General features: G+C 34.9%; 1 protein-coding gene across 2 annotated transcripts; it reads left to right on the forward strand.

Moving 5' to 3' along the window:
- Nucleotides 1-2,444: 2,444 nt before the first annotated feature.
- LOC107819163 (protein BREVIS RADIX) lies at nt 2,445-10,388 on the forward strand. 2 transcript variants are annotated; one of them, XM_016645249.2, is made up of 6 exons: nt 2,445-2,797; nt 4,273-4,431; nt 6,688-7,064; nt 8,740-8,869; nt 9,173-9,489; nt 9,573-10,388. In XM_016645249.2, the coding sequence occupies exons 2-6, from the start codon at nt 4,324-4,326 to the stop codon at nt 9,649-9,651; spliced, it is 1,011 nt and encodes a 336-aa protein (XP_016500735.2). In that variant the 5' UTR covers nt 2,445-2,797; nt 4,273-4,323; the 3' UTR covers nt 9,652-10,388. The 2 variants fall into 2 exon arrangements, with proteins under 2 accessions (XP_016500735.2, XP_016500736.2); XM_016645250.2 differs by lacking the exon at nt 2,445-2,797 and adding an exon at nt 2,849-3,718.
- The last annotated feature ends 2,288 nt before the right edge of the window (nt 10,389-12,676 follow it).

A 12,676-nucleotide genomic window follows, 5' to 3' on the forward strand; every position in this document is an offset into this window, starting at 1 on the left:
ATAGAACGTGATGTATTTACAAATATAAGTAATGATGTCATTATTGATCGTTTTCAAAATATGAAAGCTCGTAGAGGACAATTGTAAATAGATTGTGTATGATATTAAAAATATTGTTAGAAGTTTTATGCTTTGCGTCAATTAGTTATAGTTATTATATTTTCTTTCGTTTGATCTATTTGTCTATATAAATAAAAAGGATGTATAACCCGAACCGACACTCGAGTTGATCAAATCGATTAGGTCGGCACTCGTAACCCCTAAATTCTGGATCCGCCTCTGATCTCGGTGGTATCAATATTGATTCGATTAATTTATAATATTTATTTATTTTACCTAAAAGTACGAATTCTCTATACAGCATAAAAAGTGCAATCCTCATGTTAAGAAACGATATATATATGAAATGGACAAGAGGAACTTTCAAATATACACACTTTCAAAAATGTTTTTTTTATGATTTTGTGTTAACACATTATCATTTACTCTATTAAGGGCATATTGCTTGTTGATATTGTTCAGTGGAACATATATTAAGAGAAGCCAAAACTGGAAAACTGTAACAAAAGAATATTGACGACATTAATTATGTTCATTCAACCTTGTATAATTTAAGGCAACTAAAAGATGTATGAAAAAACTAGACTTTCAAAAAAAAAAAATTAGTATATGCACAAAAAGAAAATTAAAGATGTACGTGAAATTATAAATTCTATTTGGAAAGCTATACTGTTTATTTGTTGAACATTCTAAAATGGTAAAAGCATACACGCTTCCTTTTTAACATAAAAGCCAGTGTCTTGATATATTTCAATGATCGAAATATTAATGGTTTATATGTTGTATTTATATATGTCATACTTTTGTACGTATATATTATCACGTACTAGGGCATATTTAGGTGTTAGTAGCATGGGGCACGTGAGTCCACGCTCTTCTTTCGATACCATATATAATTATGTTATATTTCTTTTAAAAAAACTAAATATACATGTGTGCGCTCAAATTCAAAGAGTCATATGGTGCAATAATTATTGGATGCACCTTTACATGTAAAGTTAGAGGTTCAAATCTCAGTTTGCAGGCATATCTAGTATCCCTCTTATCTTTTATTTATTTATTTATTTTTTTCTTTTTCTTTTTTCTTTTTTTGGTTTATTCATTCAAAATCCCCAAATTTAACACATTGAAATCCTTCATCTTCTTTTGTAATCTCAAGTTTTTAGATAACTAAAACTAATAGCAGTAGATGATGTATTATGGTTCAATGATTCTAACATTTTTGGTATCGAGTATAAGTATATATGTTAAAAATTACTAAAATTGCAAGAATTTTTTTAATTTTAATCTATAATTTCTAAATGAGAATGGATTAAGAACTTAAAGGTTGAACTCTCAAATACAAATTCTAGATTTACCTCATTCCAAAGTATCCATTTTTTTGAAATCCGGGATCCGCCTTTACGTAGGTCTGATACTATATATTTTCATTTTCTATATGAAAAATATAAGTGTGGTAAGAGTTCGATTACAACTCATTAATGAAAACTTAAAATCGGGTTCGATTCAGTTGGTGTGGATTGTTTGTAAGAAAGTGTTACACCCCTAGTAAGTTTTAGTTTAGTGGCTACGCAAATCCAGTTTTCTTATTTTTTCACTATTAAATATGCGAAAAAAAAACTGTATATAAGTGAAATCAAACATGTAATAAAAGTAAGTCATTTTAAAATTGCAGAAAGGAAATAATGATGTTAAATCGGAATACGTAAGAACCACCACGATATTTTTTTTTATGACAAACATTAAAGAGACAATGATTTGATTGTTCTTTGATCCAACAGAATCATTTGCTTAAATTCACCAACCAATTTCCTAATTCTCCCAATCAAATATTTATTACTCCCTTTGTTTCACGTTAGCCAGGTAGTTTGACTCGATACAGAGTTTAAGAAAAAAGAAGAAGATTTTTGAAACTTGTGGTATTAAAAGCTTAAGAGGTAAAAAGTTTGTGGGGCCATGACATTTGTATAATTATAAATTTTTTTTATTAAGAATACATAGATAAAATAAAAGAGTTTAAAATAAATTATTTTTTAATTTAAAAATATATTATTTATTTTGGAATAGATTAAAAAGAAAAGTATGTCGCGAGACGGATGGAGTAAAAATTTTGAGGTTGATCCACTCCTTAAGGCTTCTAATCAACTGACACAGTGCCACATGTACAACCTCGACATATGGGCCATCATGTCCTCCCCAATCAAGACCACATTAAACCCATTTGTCTAAATGACAAAACCATCAGCAAAGTCCAAACCCTAATGCACAACGTACAGCCCAACATTGCACAATAACCCCCTTATATCCGATTTACAAATACACGGTTTCCGTTATATAACGACAGGGTCACGTCCCTCTATAAATACCTCAGTATTTATCCAAAGTTGTTCTCTTACTTAGTCTGCACTCTGTATTTGTTCTCTTCCATTATCATATATTCTCTATGTTCTTCTGCTTCATATTTGTATAGTTATATGTTAACATAAAACCTGCAGCGGAGAATCTGAAACTTCCTCCGTTTACAAGCATCACATTTGAAATTCCTCCTCTAATTGCCGTCGGAGACTAGCCAGCTCCGGCAAATATTTCCGACCAAGATTCTTTAATGCAGCTGTATTTATGATGATTTGATTTTAACCGAGACTCGCAAACGGGTAACCCAAACAAGCAAAAAAGATAGAAGCCATTTTCAGTGTCTTTTAGCTTAGTTGCTGCAACTTCTTTTATCCATTTTAAGGTATGAATATTCAATTTGTCCGACATATATAGTTTAACTCGGCATTGAGTTTAAAAATAATATTTGTATGGTCATGAGATTTTTTAAACTTGTAATGTTAAATAATATATCATTCTTTTTTGAGGTGATTAATAAAGAAACAATGCCAAACAAAAATAAAATGAAGAGAGTATTTGATTTTCTTGTGGGGTTGGTGGGTCGCCATCAAGAGTGTTTTATGGTTAAATGGGGTTTGTCTGTTTGTAGAATCAGTTGCCGCTTTCAAAACTCGACAACGTTTATTAAATTCTACAGCGATTTATCATTCATTCAACCAACCAGATTTTCCCTCTTCTTTCGCCTTCAACTCCTACTCTGCTGTCTACTGATCCTACTACTACTGCTGCTACAACTGCTACACTTTACACTTTTTTCTCTTTTTCCTCGCAGTGAAGAAGCAAAAGGGTGTGATAATTGATTAATAAAGATTAATGATGATGAATAATCTGTCAGTAAATTCGGCTCTATATACTCAGAAAAGAAAAAAGAAGATGATTTTGAATGAGTTTTTGATTTAAATCTTTTCCTTTTTTTTCGTTTTAATTATGAACATTCTTTATTTGGTGTGGGGGGTGTTAAAGCAAGAACAGAATGTTTGGGCACTCAATCAACTCTCTCTCTCTCTCTCTCTCTCTCTCTCTCTCTCTCTCTCTCTCTCTCTCTTCTTCTTTAATAAACTCTCTCTCTTTCCCTTTTCTATCAGTAGTCCCTCTGATCCGAAGGCTTCTTTGTCTCTTTTTCTTTCTTTGTCTCTTTAACTTCTTTTCTTTTTGTTTCTGTTGTTTGCGGATTTTGCCTTTTGGGTGGGGAAAGAACATAATTATGACTTTGGCTTATAGCCTTATCATTATTCTGATCAAGTTATTTTGATATAACATTCAGGTATTCTCCATAAACTTCACAGTTTCAAGATTTGAGTTAACATTTAATTTTTTTTGTTCAAATTAAGTTTGTAGACTTTTTTTTTTCAAAATAAGGGGTCAGAGTATTATTTACTTTGTCTTGTCATCTTGTGTGCTTTAATAAAGATTCTATAGACTATATAATCTTAAGTTAGGATTAATGTAGGAAAGATATTATGTGAAATGAAAAGGAAGATTTCTTTCCTAAATAATTCTTTGTGGGTGGCTATCCCGTTTATTTCTCTAAAAAGCCATTTGTTTGTCAAGATGGCGGTTCCTTGAGTTATTTATTATCTATATGTCACATTTTTTTAAGGGAAAGCCAGCTTGAAATAATTTTAAAAATTAACCTAGAGAAATCAATATTTACAAGGTATTATGATTCTTCAGAGTTTTGAGTGATTAGATTAAAAAATGCAACGTTTTACATTATCTTCCGAGCAACATAACAAAGTGTATATTAAACTATTTGATAATTATGTTGTGCGCTTTTTTTTTTTTTTTGGCTTATTAATTGAATGTTTTAAATTGTAGGTACTGTAAAGAGAAGAAAAGAAAAGGGAAAAGAGAGAGCAGAAGGAGAAGATGTTGACGTGTATCACGTGTAAGCAAAAGATAGACGATGACGGAGGTGAAGAGGGACCCCGTCCTCCTCCCAATACTAAAGACTCCGTCAAAAGCCTCACGGCCCAGGTCCTCTCTTAAAAACCTATCCTTTTTAAACCTTTATTAAAATTTAATTCCATTAAAAAATTAAAGTTTAAGATTTTACAGGAGGAGGAGATGTAGGAAAAAGTACCAATTTGACCCTACCCCGAATATCATATTTGATTATTTATTAAGGCTGTCCTTTGGAGCAGAGGCGGAGCTAGAAATTTAATTTTATGGGTCCGAGATTCTAATTTTTTTAAGTTAGTAGGTTCTAAATTAATAATTTATATATATTCCATAGATTTTAAAGACAAATACAAAATTTGAATCAAAGTTACTATATTCGGCCGAACCCGCTCTCGATACTCTAGTTCCGCCCGGCTTCGGAGTAGAAGAGTGGATTATTAGTGTGTGTGATTTCAAAGATATGATAGGAGGTATATAGTTAAGTTCCATTATTTGGTGGACCGGCATAGCTTGACCAAAACCTTTGCACGGGCTCTCGATATCACTTGAATGGGCCTTATAGCTTTTGATTACTTGTTTTAACTAGTGTTACACACTGCTTATCCTAGTAAAATTTTTGGACCTAATGTAGCATAAGCTTTTCTAAATTCTAGCTCAAGCATTCTTGGGGCTACAAAATCTAAAAAATTACAGAAATTAAATAAAAATAAAATGATGTCAAAAAAATGTCAAAGCGTTTGGAAATTGAAAGGATACTAGGAGTAGTATTTTTCTGGTTTTGTTTACTTTCTTTTTTCTCTTCTTTGCCCAAAGCTGAGCGACACTCAGTACGAGAAGTGTCGCTTTAGCAAATAATCTCTTTAGTGGGAACCACAATTGAACCTTTTGGGCCCACATTTCCCAGCTGGATTTGGGGTATATTTGGACATTGGATTAGGAGAGAACAATGAAATGAACATTTTGTTTAGACACGCGGGGGTTGTAGGAGAGGAGTGAGTGAGGACCGTAGAATGTGCCTATAAAACACAGTGACTCCAAAGATTAAATAAGTCTTTTATTTGTGGGCACTATGGTACCTATAATATGACTTTTAATTTATTGACCCCACCCCTTTATGCTTATAGCATGAAGAGAGTATAGGTGAACATGTAGATTGGGTCATGTTCACGTTATTTCTTGGATCATGTGTCTAAATTCTTGGTCCTATAATGTTCCTGCTTTAGTTTGCTTTCATTAGTGGTCCTGTTCATTCTTTCATCATCTTCCAATTATAATAGACTTTTCTAATCTCATTCATTTTCATCTCAACGTTTTTGAAACTAACAATATTATAAGTTGGTTTGGCTGACCAACTGGACCACTAAAGGGGGTAAGAAGCTTAGGAAACTTTAATATGTATAACATGTAAGAGGGAGTATGCCAAAATGTCCCCACCAAAAACCATCTGATAAGAATAGTATTTAAACTTCTTCACATATCTTGAAAAGACGCGCACACACAGGAAACTTTAGCACAAACATGTGAGTTCAGCTGCGCACATTAATTTAGGTTCGAACTACGTATACGTATACAATTTTTTTATTATATATATATATACATGTATATATCTCTGAACTTACTGATTTTTTAGATTCTAAATTCGCGCCTCTATCCCTAAGATGACACAACTTAGGATATCTTTAACAATGGAATGTGTTTCTTATATATATTAAACATAGGCTATACCAGTGTGAACATCTCCAAGGTAACCATAGTTTCGGCTTAGGTGGGAGTGAATTTTATTTTGGGTTACTTAGAATTTGCAAACCCAATAAAAAAGAACAGTGTAACATGTAAACTAGTGCAGATTCTCAGAAAAGACAATTCCCATGTCTGGCAAAGACTTGTCTAAGTTATATCTTTGACATGACCAACCATTGATATCTTGTCCATTCACTGTAGTCAACTTACTTAATAAGTACTTCACAAGTTCAACTGTTGAATTGATCAGTAGTACCCCGCAAAGTTAACTTGTGAAAGTAAGTGACTTTCAAACAGTAATTTTTGCTTTTGGACCTATAAAATAGTACATATAATTTAGCTTTTAGACAATCTGCTTTGACTGTTCTTTGGTTCATACTACAAGACATATGACACATATTGGTTTGCTTGCTGATCTTGCAGCAGTTACTGTTCAAATGGAAACCACACTTCTTGTAGTTTAAAATCAACTGGAATTTTAATTTGTCATTGTAATTTTAAACCAACATTTACTGTTTAACTTATACTGCATTTCATCTTCTAATCAAGAATCCATCTTCCTGAAATTCTTGTGATCTTAAACATTTACAGATCAAGGATATTGCTTTAAAGGTCTCAGGAGCTTATAAATGCAAGTCAACAATACCAACTAGCTACAGGAAAGGGCATAGACCGTATCCTGATTTTGATACAATATCAGAGGGAGTTCCATATCCATATCAACCAGCAAGTTCTAGTTCTACTCCAGCTTGGGATTTTACAAATGCTGGAAATCTAAGGACTCCTAGACCTGATCCAAGATTTGCTAGAGGATTTAGTGGCGGTGATGTGGTGGTGGAAAATGATGGTGATGTGGTGGTGGAAAATGATGAGCAAATAGAGTGGACAGCACAGGTCGAGCCTGGTGTTCAGATCACGTTTGTTTCTCTCCCTAATGGTGGAAATGATCTTAAACGAATCCGCTTTAGGTATCTATCAAAAATCTCCGTTCATTTCTATCTAGAAACTAAATTTATGGGAATTTTGATTGTGCCAACTTCTTTTCTTTAAAATTTTAGTTAGAGATTGCAATGGGGCGGGCGGGGCGGGCGGGTTTTGCCTTAACCCACAAAATTTCTAATCCGCCCCGCCCCACATAGCATGTTCACCCACATCCATCTGCCCCGCATTAACACCCGCGTCCACTCGCACCGCCCCGCTCTTCAAAAATTTCCCTTTATTATTTCTTTCAATTTGTAATATTTTTATCTTATTTAATTTTATTTTCAATTAAATTCATATATGCACTGCCAATCTAAAAGTTCTCATTGGAATCCAAGTTGCAAGCCAAAGAAGTTCAATTTTGAATAGCCATAAGCCCATAACTATAAATCCTACTGAATGTTGTCAGTTTTAACTTTTAAGTATTGACAGTGTTCGGTTTTAAAGTTTTTTTATGTGAACTTATTTCCTTTTTGGTCTGTTCCAAAAAGAATGAACCCTTTCTAAATTTGGTAACAATTTAGCTTAAATTTACAACTCTACCCTTAATGAGAAGCTTTTATAACCACACAAATACTCTAGGTCCCATTTGGACTTGTTTAGGACCACAAATTCCAAAAGTCTTCATTTTTTTCTTAAACTCCGTGCCCAGTCAAACAGGTTCGTATAAATTGGAACGGAGGGAGTACTTATTTTTGATTTTACATGCATCAATATTGGAATTTAGTTTGATACACCAGTATGTCATTTCTAGTGATTCACATGTATCGTACAAGATAATGAGATCACATACATAAAATTTGAGTCAACTAATTATTTACTTGACTCAAATAAAGTAACTATATAATTAAAGTGGGACTTTAAAACACTAAAAATATATAATATAATATTTTCTTCCTAGAGATGCAAATAACAGAAAAATATGTATTTACAGTAAGCTAAATAAATGTGGAATATGAAATATATTCCTCGCAAAAACCAAATTAGTTTGAGACTAAAATAATCAATGCATAGGTGAAAGGAACCACAAGTTCAAAACTAAAAAAATAAATATTTCTAGGTTGTAATAATATTAGCAATAGCTGAAACATTATAATTTTGCAAAAAGTTAAAACCCGCAGCCGCACCGCACCCACAAAGAATTTTGAATTTTTTTTTGACCCGCCCCGCTAGCACCCGCATATGTCTAAACCCGCACCGCCCCGCACCCGCCCCGCACCATTGTCATCCCTAATTTTAGTTAAGAAACAACCTCTTTTGTAATGAAAGCTTCTTTAAACTGTTGTTGGTTATATATTAATTATGCTTGTCCTATACTAATGTTGAGTCCTTTTCATTCATGAAATGAAGACTTATTGAGTTCTCCTTTTCTTTGTTCCACTTTTGTCTGCTCAACCATCTCACTTGTTTAGTGCTGTTGCCCTCAAATATTTTCTCACTGCGACTTATCAGAAACATAAGTATTTTACTTGCTATTAAATTTATGACCTATTGAATTGAAGGCATCCATGTTGTGTAGCTTTCTAACTGGCCCGATAAGCTGTTGAATTGTCCAAGTGTAGTCTGTTTAGTCATTTCCTTAATGGAAGAACAGGTATTATTCAAATCCTTATTGAAACAACAGTTGATTTTACTGACATTAATATCATTGGTCTTTTTCAGTCGGGACATGTTCAACAAATGGCAAGCTCAAAGATGGTGGGGTGAGAATTATGACCGAATTATGGAGCTCTATAATGTTCAGAGATTCAATAAACAAGCTCTTAACACGCCTGGACGGTCTGAGGATGGAGTAAGTCACTTTCAATTGATTTGTCTTCGTACAGCCCTGATGTCCATTTTCTTTATTATCATCCATGAAAAATAACTCAGTTATATAGATGAACTGTTAAATTTACCTATACACTAATTTTATCGCTGAAGTGTATCCATTTGATTTCCAGTGTAAGGTGTTTTTTATCCTTATATGGAATAGTAGGGCCAAGATTTCCTGGTTGGGGGCAGCTTCTATGTGTATTAGCTGCGCAGTTTGCATTAAATATTCATTAGCTAGTCACCCTGTTCATTAGAGAGATATTGATATGTTTTTCTGCAGAGAGATTCCAATTATTCGAGGCTTGGATCTGCAATGGAGAGCCCTATGATGACTCCTGCAACAAACAAGGAATGGACTCCAAGCAATTTCCATAAACCAACAGGATCAACTGCCTATGCAGCTGGTTTCCCAAAGGGTGACATGTCATATATGGACGCTTCAAGGACAACCACTGACTCTAGAGATGAAGCTTCACTTTCCGTTAGTAATGCTAGTGAATTGGAGTCAGAATGGGTAGAACAAGATGAGCCTGGGGTCTATATAACCATCAGACAACTAGTTGATGGCACTAGAGAGCTACGCCGTGTTAGATTCAGGTATGTGAAAATCTCAATTCTCTTGTTAGTTTGATTATTTCGGCATGCTTGTTGAGCAAATGATATTTTCTTCATTCACACAGCCGAGAGAAGTTTGGGGAGGTGCATGCAAAGCTGTGGTGGGAACAGAACCGAGAGAGAATACAAACTCAGTACCTTTAAACCAACAAATTTCCCTACTGAGCTGCAGTTTTTTACCCAGAGAAATTCCAAGGAAAAGGGAACAATTTTGCCTCTTCGATGTGATGAAGCTGAAATTGAGATTACAAGATACTTAAATTTAAAGTATTTACAGTAGTTCAGACAGAATGGCTCCATTCTACAGAACAAACTATCTTGGCCATTAAGCATTTTTTCATGGCATTTCTTGATCTCTAGTTATATATGATCTTGCAAATTCTCCAATGATCTCCTTTTGTCTTTAGGGCTATATGAATCTCCCGACTTTCTTTAAAAGTTTCACAGTTTACCTTGTAACATAATCCATATCAAGCTTCATTGAACCAAATGCTGATTATGCAAAACACACAGCTTTGTTAAACTACAGTTGTCATTCCGATAGCTTATAATCAGTTATTCAAGCTGAAATGGAGATCTTTACAATTTACTAGATACTTATATTTAAAAGTAGGCTGAATACATACGGAGACACTTAAAGTTGACACGATTTTTCATTTAGACACCTGAACTTAGGGGTGTTCCTAATGAGCACCTACATTACATGAACTTTGTTCCAATTAGGCACTTCTTGCTGAGTTGGCACATAGAGTGAGCTTCACCCAATGTAGGCGCGTGAAGAGCCCAAAAAACAATTTTTTTTTGTCTTTTCTATTTCCTCCTCCTCCTTCTTCTCCTTCTCCTTCTCCTTCTCCTCCTCCTCCTCCTCCTCCTCCTCCTTCTCCTTCTCCTTCTTCTTCTTCTTCTTTATGTCCCACCACCATTTTCACCATTGTCTCCTCCACTTTCTAAGAGCAATCACTCATCACCTCTAAATCGGCGCAATGTACTCCTTACAGACGAACAATTTGATTTATTGAATGACCTGGAGTCGATTGCCGAGTTAGGTCCGAAGTTCGACCGAGTAAATAGAATCTTCTGGAGAGATTCCAGAATTGCAAAATATATTGAAACGGGAGATTTTGCTCCTCTTCTCCTTCTTCTGGCGATTTGACAATGTGTGTCTGTGTTTAGATTTTAGAGATGAGTTGAAAGTATGATGAGTTTTGGAGATAGTTTTGTTGAGAGATAAAAAAACAACTAGTATGATATGCACATCTTGTTTGAATCATAACATTTCTTGCTTCAAATTTCTGTCTAAATTCCTTATCCATGTAGATACCCCAATACTGGTACCAATTCTTTGCACAATTTGTAATATTTAAAATTATTTTCGGTAAATTTGATAAGCTTTCTTTCGGAAAATCCAAGTCACTTATAGAAATACAGAGCTACAGATCTCATGATTAGTTTACTTTTTGAAACATTCCTAATGTCAAAGATTTCTCCAACAAACAATTCTAAAATACAAATTTACCAGTAGATTTTTTGTACATTTAATTATTTTAATGGTCTGCAACTTTTGAAAAACCTCCCTAGAAATATGAGGTTGTCGTTTGGTGGGGAAGCATATGACCGGGGGGGGGGGGGTGATGGAAAAAGAAGGGGGGAGTAAGATTTGGTGAAAGAAGATATTGAAGGGCGGGAGAGGGAGATCATCAGTGGCTTCTGATACGAGAGGGAGTTTGGGAAAAAAGACCATAAGGTTTTTTTTTAACTTTTCTTTTTTATTTTTGCTAAATAATATTTTCTAATTAGTTTTGACTGAAAGGGAATGTGACAGATTTTCATTTGTTACTTTGTCCATGTCATCGCGTGTGAATATCACGTACTATGATCCTTTTACTATTTAATCACAAAGTGTTTAATTGGCACATATTGTATGTTCTTTGAGTATTCAATAGGAACAAACCTTAGTTTGAGTGTCTAACTGAAAAATTGTGACAACTTTAAGGGGCTGCGTATGTATTTGGCCTTAAAAGTATTTGCAGATAGAATGGCTCCATTTTGTAGAACAATATCAGTTGGCAATTTAGTCTTTTTCATGGCATTTTTGTGACGACCCAGCCAGTCGTCTCATGAGTTACCGCTCCGTTTCCCCCATTTCTGTTTCTTTATGCCTTGTTATCCGTGTTTTGTGGTATCAGGTTGGTCGGATCAAATCCGGAATGATTTTGGTAAGGTTTGAGACACTTAGTCTCTTTTAAGAAAGTTTAAGTTTAAAAAGTCAACCGGATGTTGACTTATGTGTTAGAGGGCTCGGATGTGAGTTTTGATGGTTCGGTTAGCTTCGGGAGGTTATTTGTGGCTTAGGAGTGCGATTAGAATGAATTTTGGAGGTCCGTAGTAGATTTAGGCTTGAATTGGCGAAGTTGATATTTTGGCAATTTCCGGTTGGTAGGCGAGATTTTGATATAGGGGTCGGAATGGAATTTCGAGAGTTGCAGTAGTTCCATGGTGTCATTTGGGATGTGTGTGCAAAATTTCAAGTCATTCAGACGTGGTTTGGTTGGGTTTTTGATCAAAAGCGAAAGTCGGAAGATTTTTGAAAGTTTGACTTGAATCCGCTGTGTTTTGGGTGATTTCATGTTGTTTGAGGTGTTTTGATGATTGGAACAAGTTTGAATATGGTATTAGGATATGTTTGTGCTTTTGGTTGAGGTCCCGGGGGCCTCGGGGTGATTTCGGATGGTTAACAGAGAAGTTGGATTATTGCTGCAGCTGCTGAATTTGCTGCTTCTGGTATTTTTGCACCTGCAGATTGGGGACCGCAGGTGCGGTGACGCATATGCGAGAGAAAGGGGCAGCAGAAGTGGATTTTGGAAGAATGTCAAGAACCGCAGAAGCGGTCAGGATGGCCGCATCAGCGGAGTCGCAGATGCGGAAGACTTATCACAGATGAGATTTTTGGGCTGGTTAGTGATTCCCATAGAAGCGGAGGATTTAACCGCAAATGCGGTACCACAGATGCGGTTGAAGTACCGCAGATGCGGAAAGTTCTGGGCAGAGCATATAAGTTATTTCATTTTGCGAAATTGAGCTATTTCATCATTTTTGACTTCGGCTTTGGAGCCTTTTGGCGGATTTGAAAGAGGGATTTCAAGGGAACTTCATTGAGGTAAGGAATTTG

This window comes from Nicotiana tabacum, chromosome 1, assembly GCF_000715075.1.
Source record: "Nicotiana tabacum cultivar K326 chromosome 1, ASM71507v2, whole genome shotgun sequence".
NCBI classification, from domain to species: Eukaryota; Viridiplantae; Streptophyta; class Magnoliopsida; order Solanales; family Solanaceae; genus Nicotiana; species Nicotiana tabacum.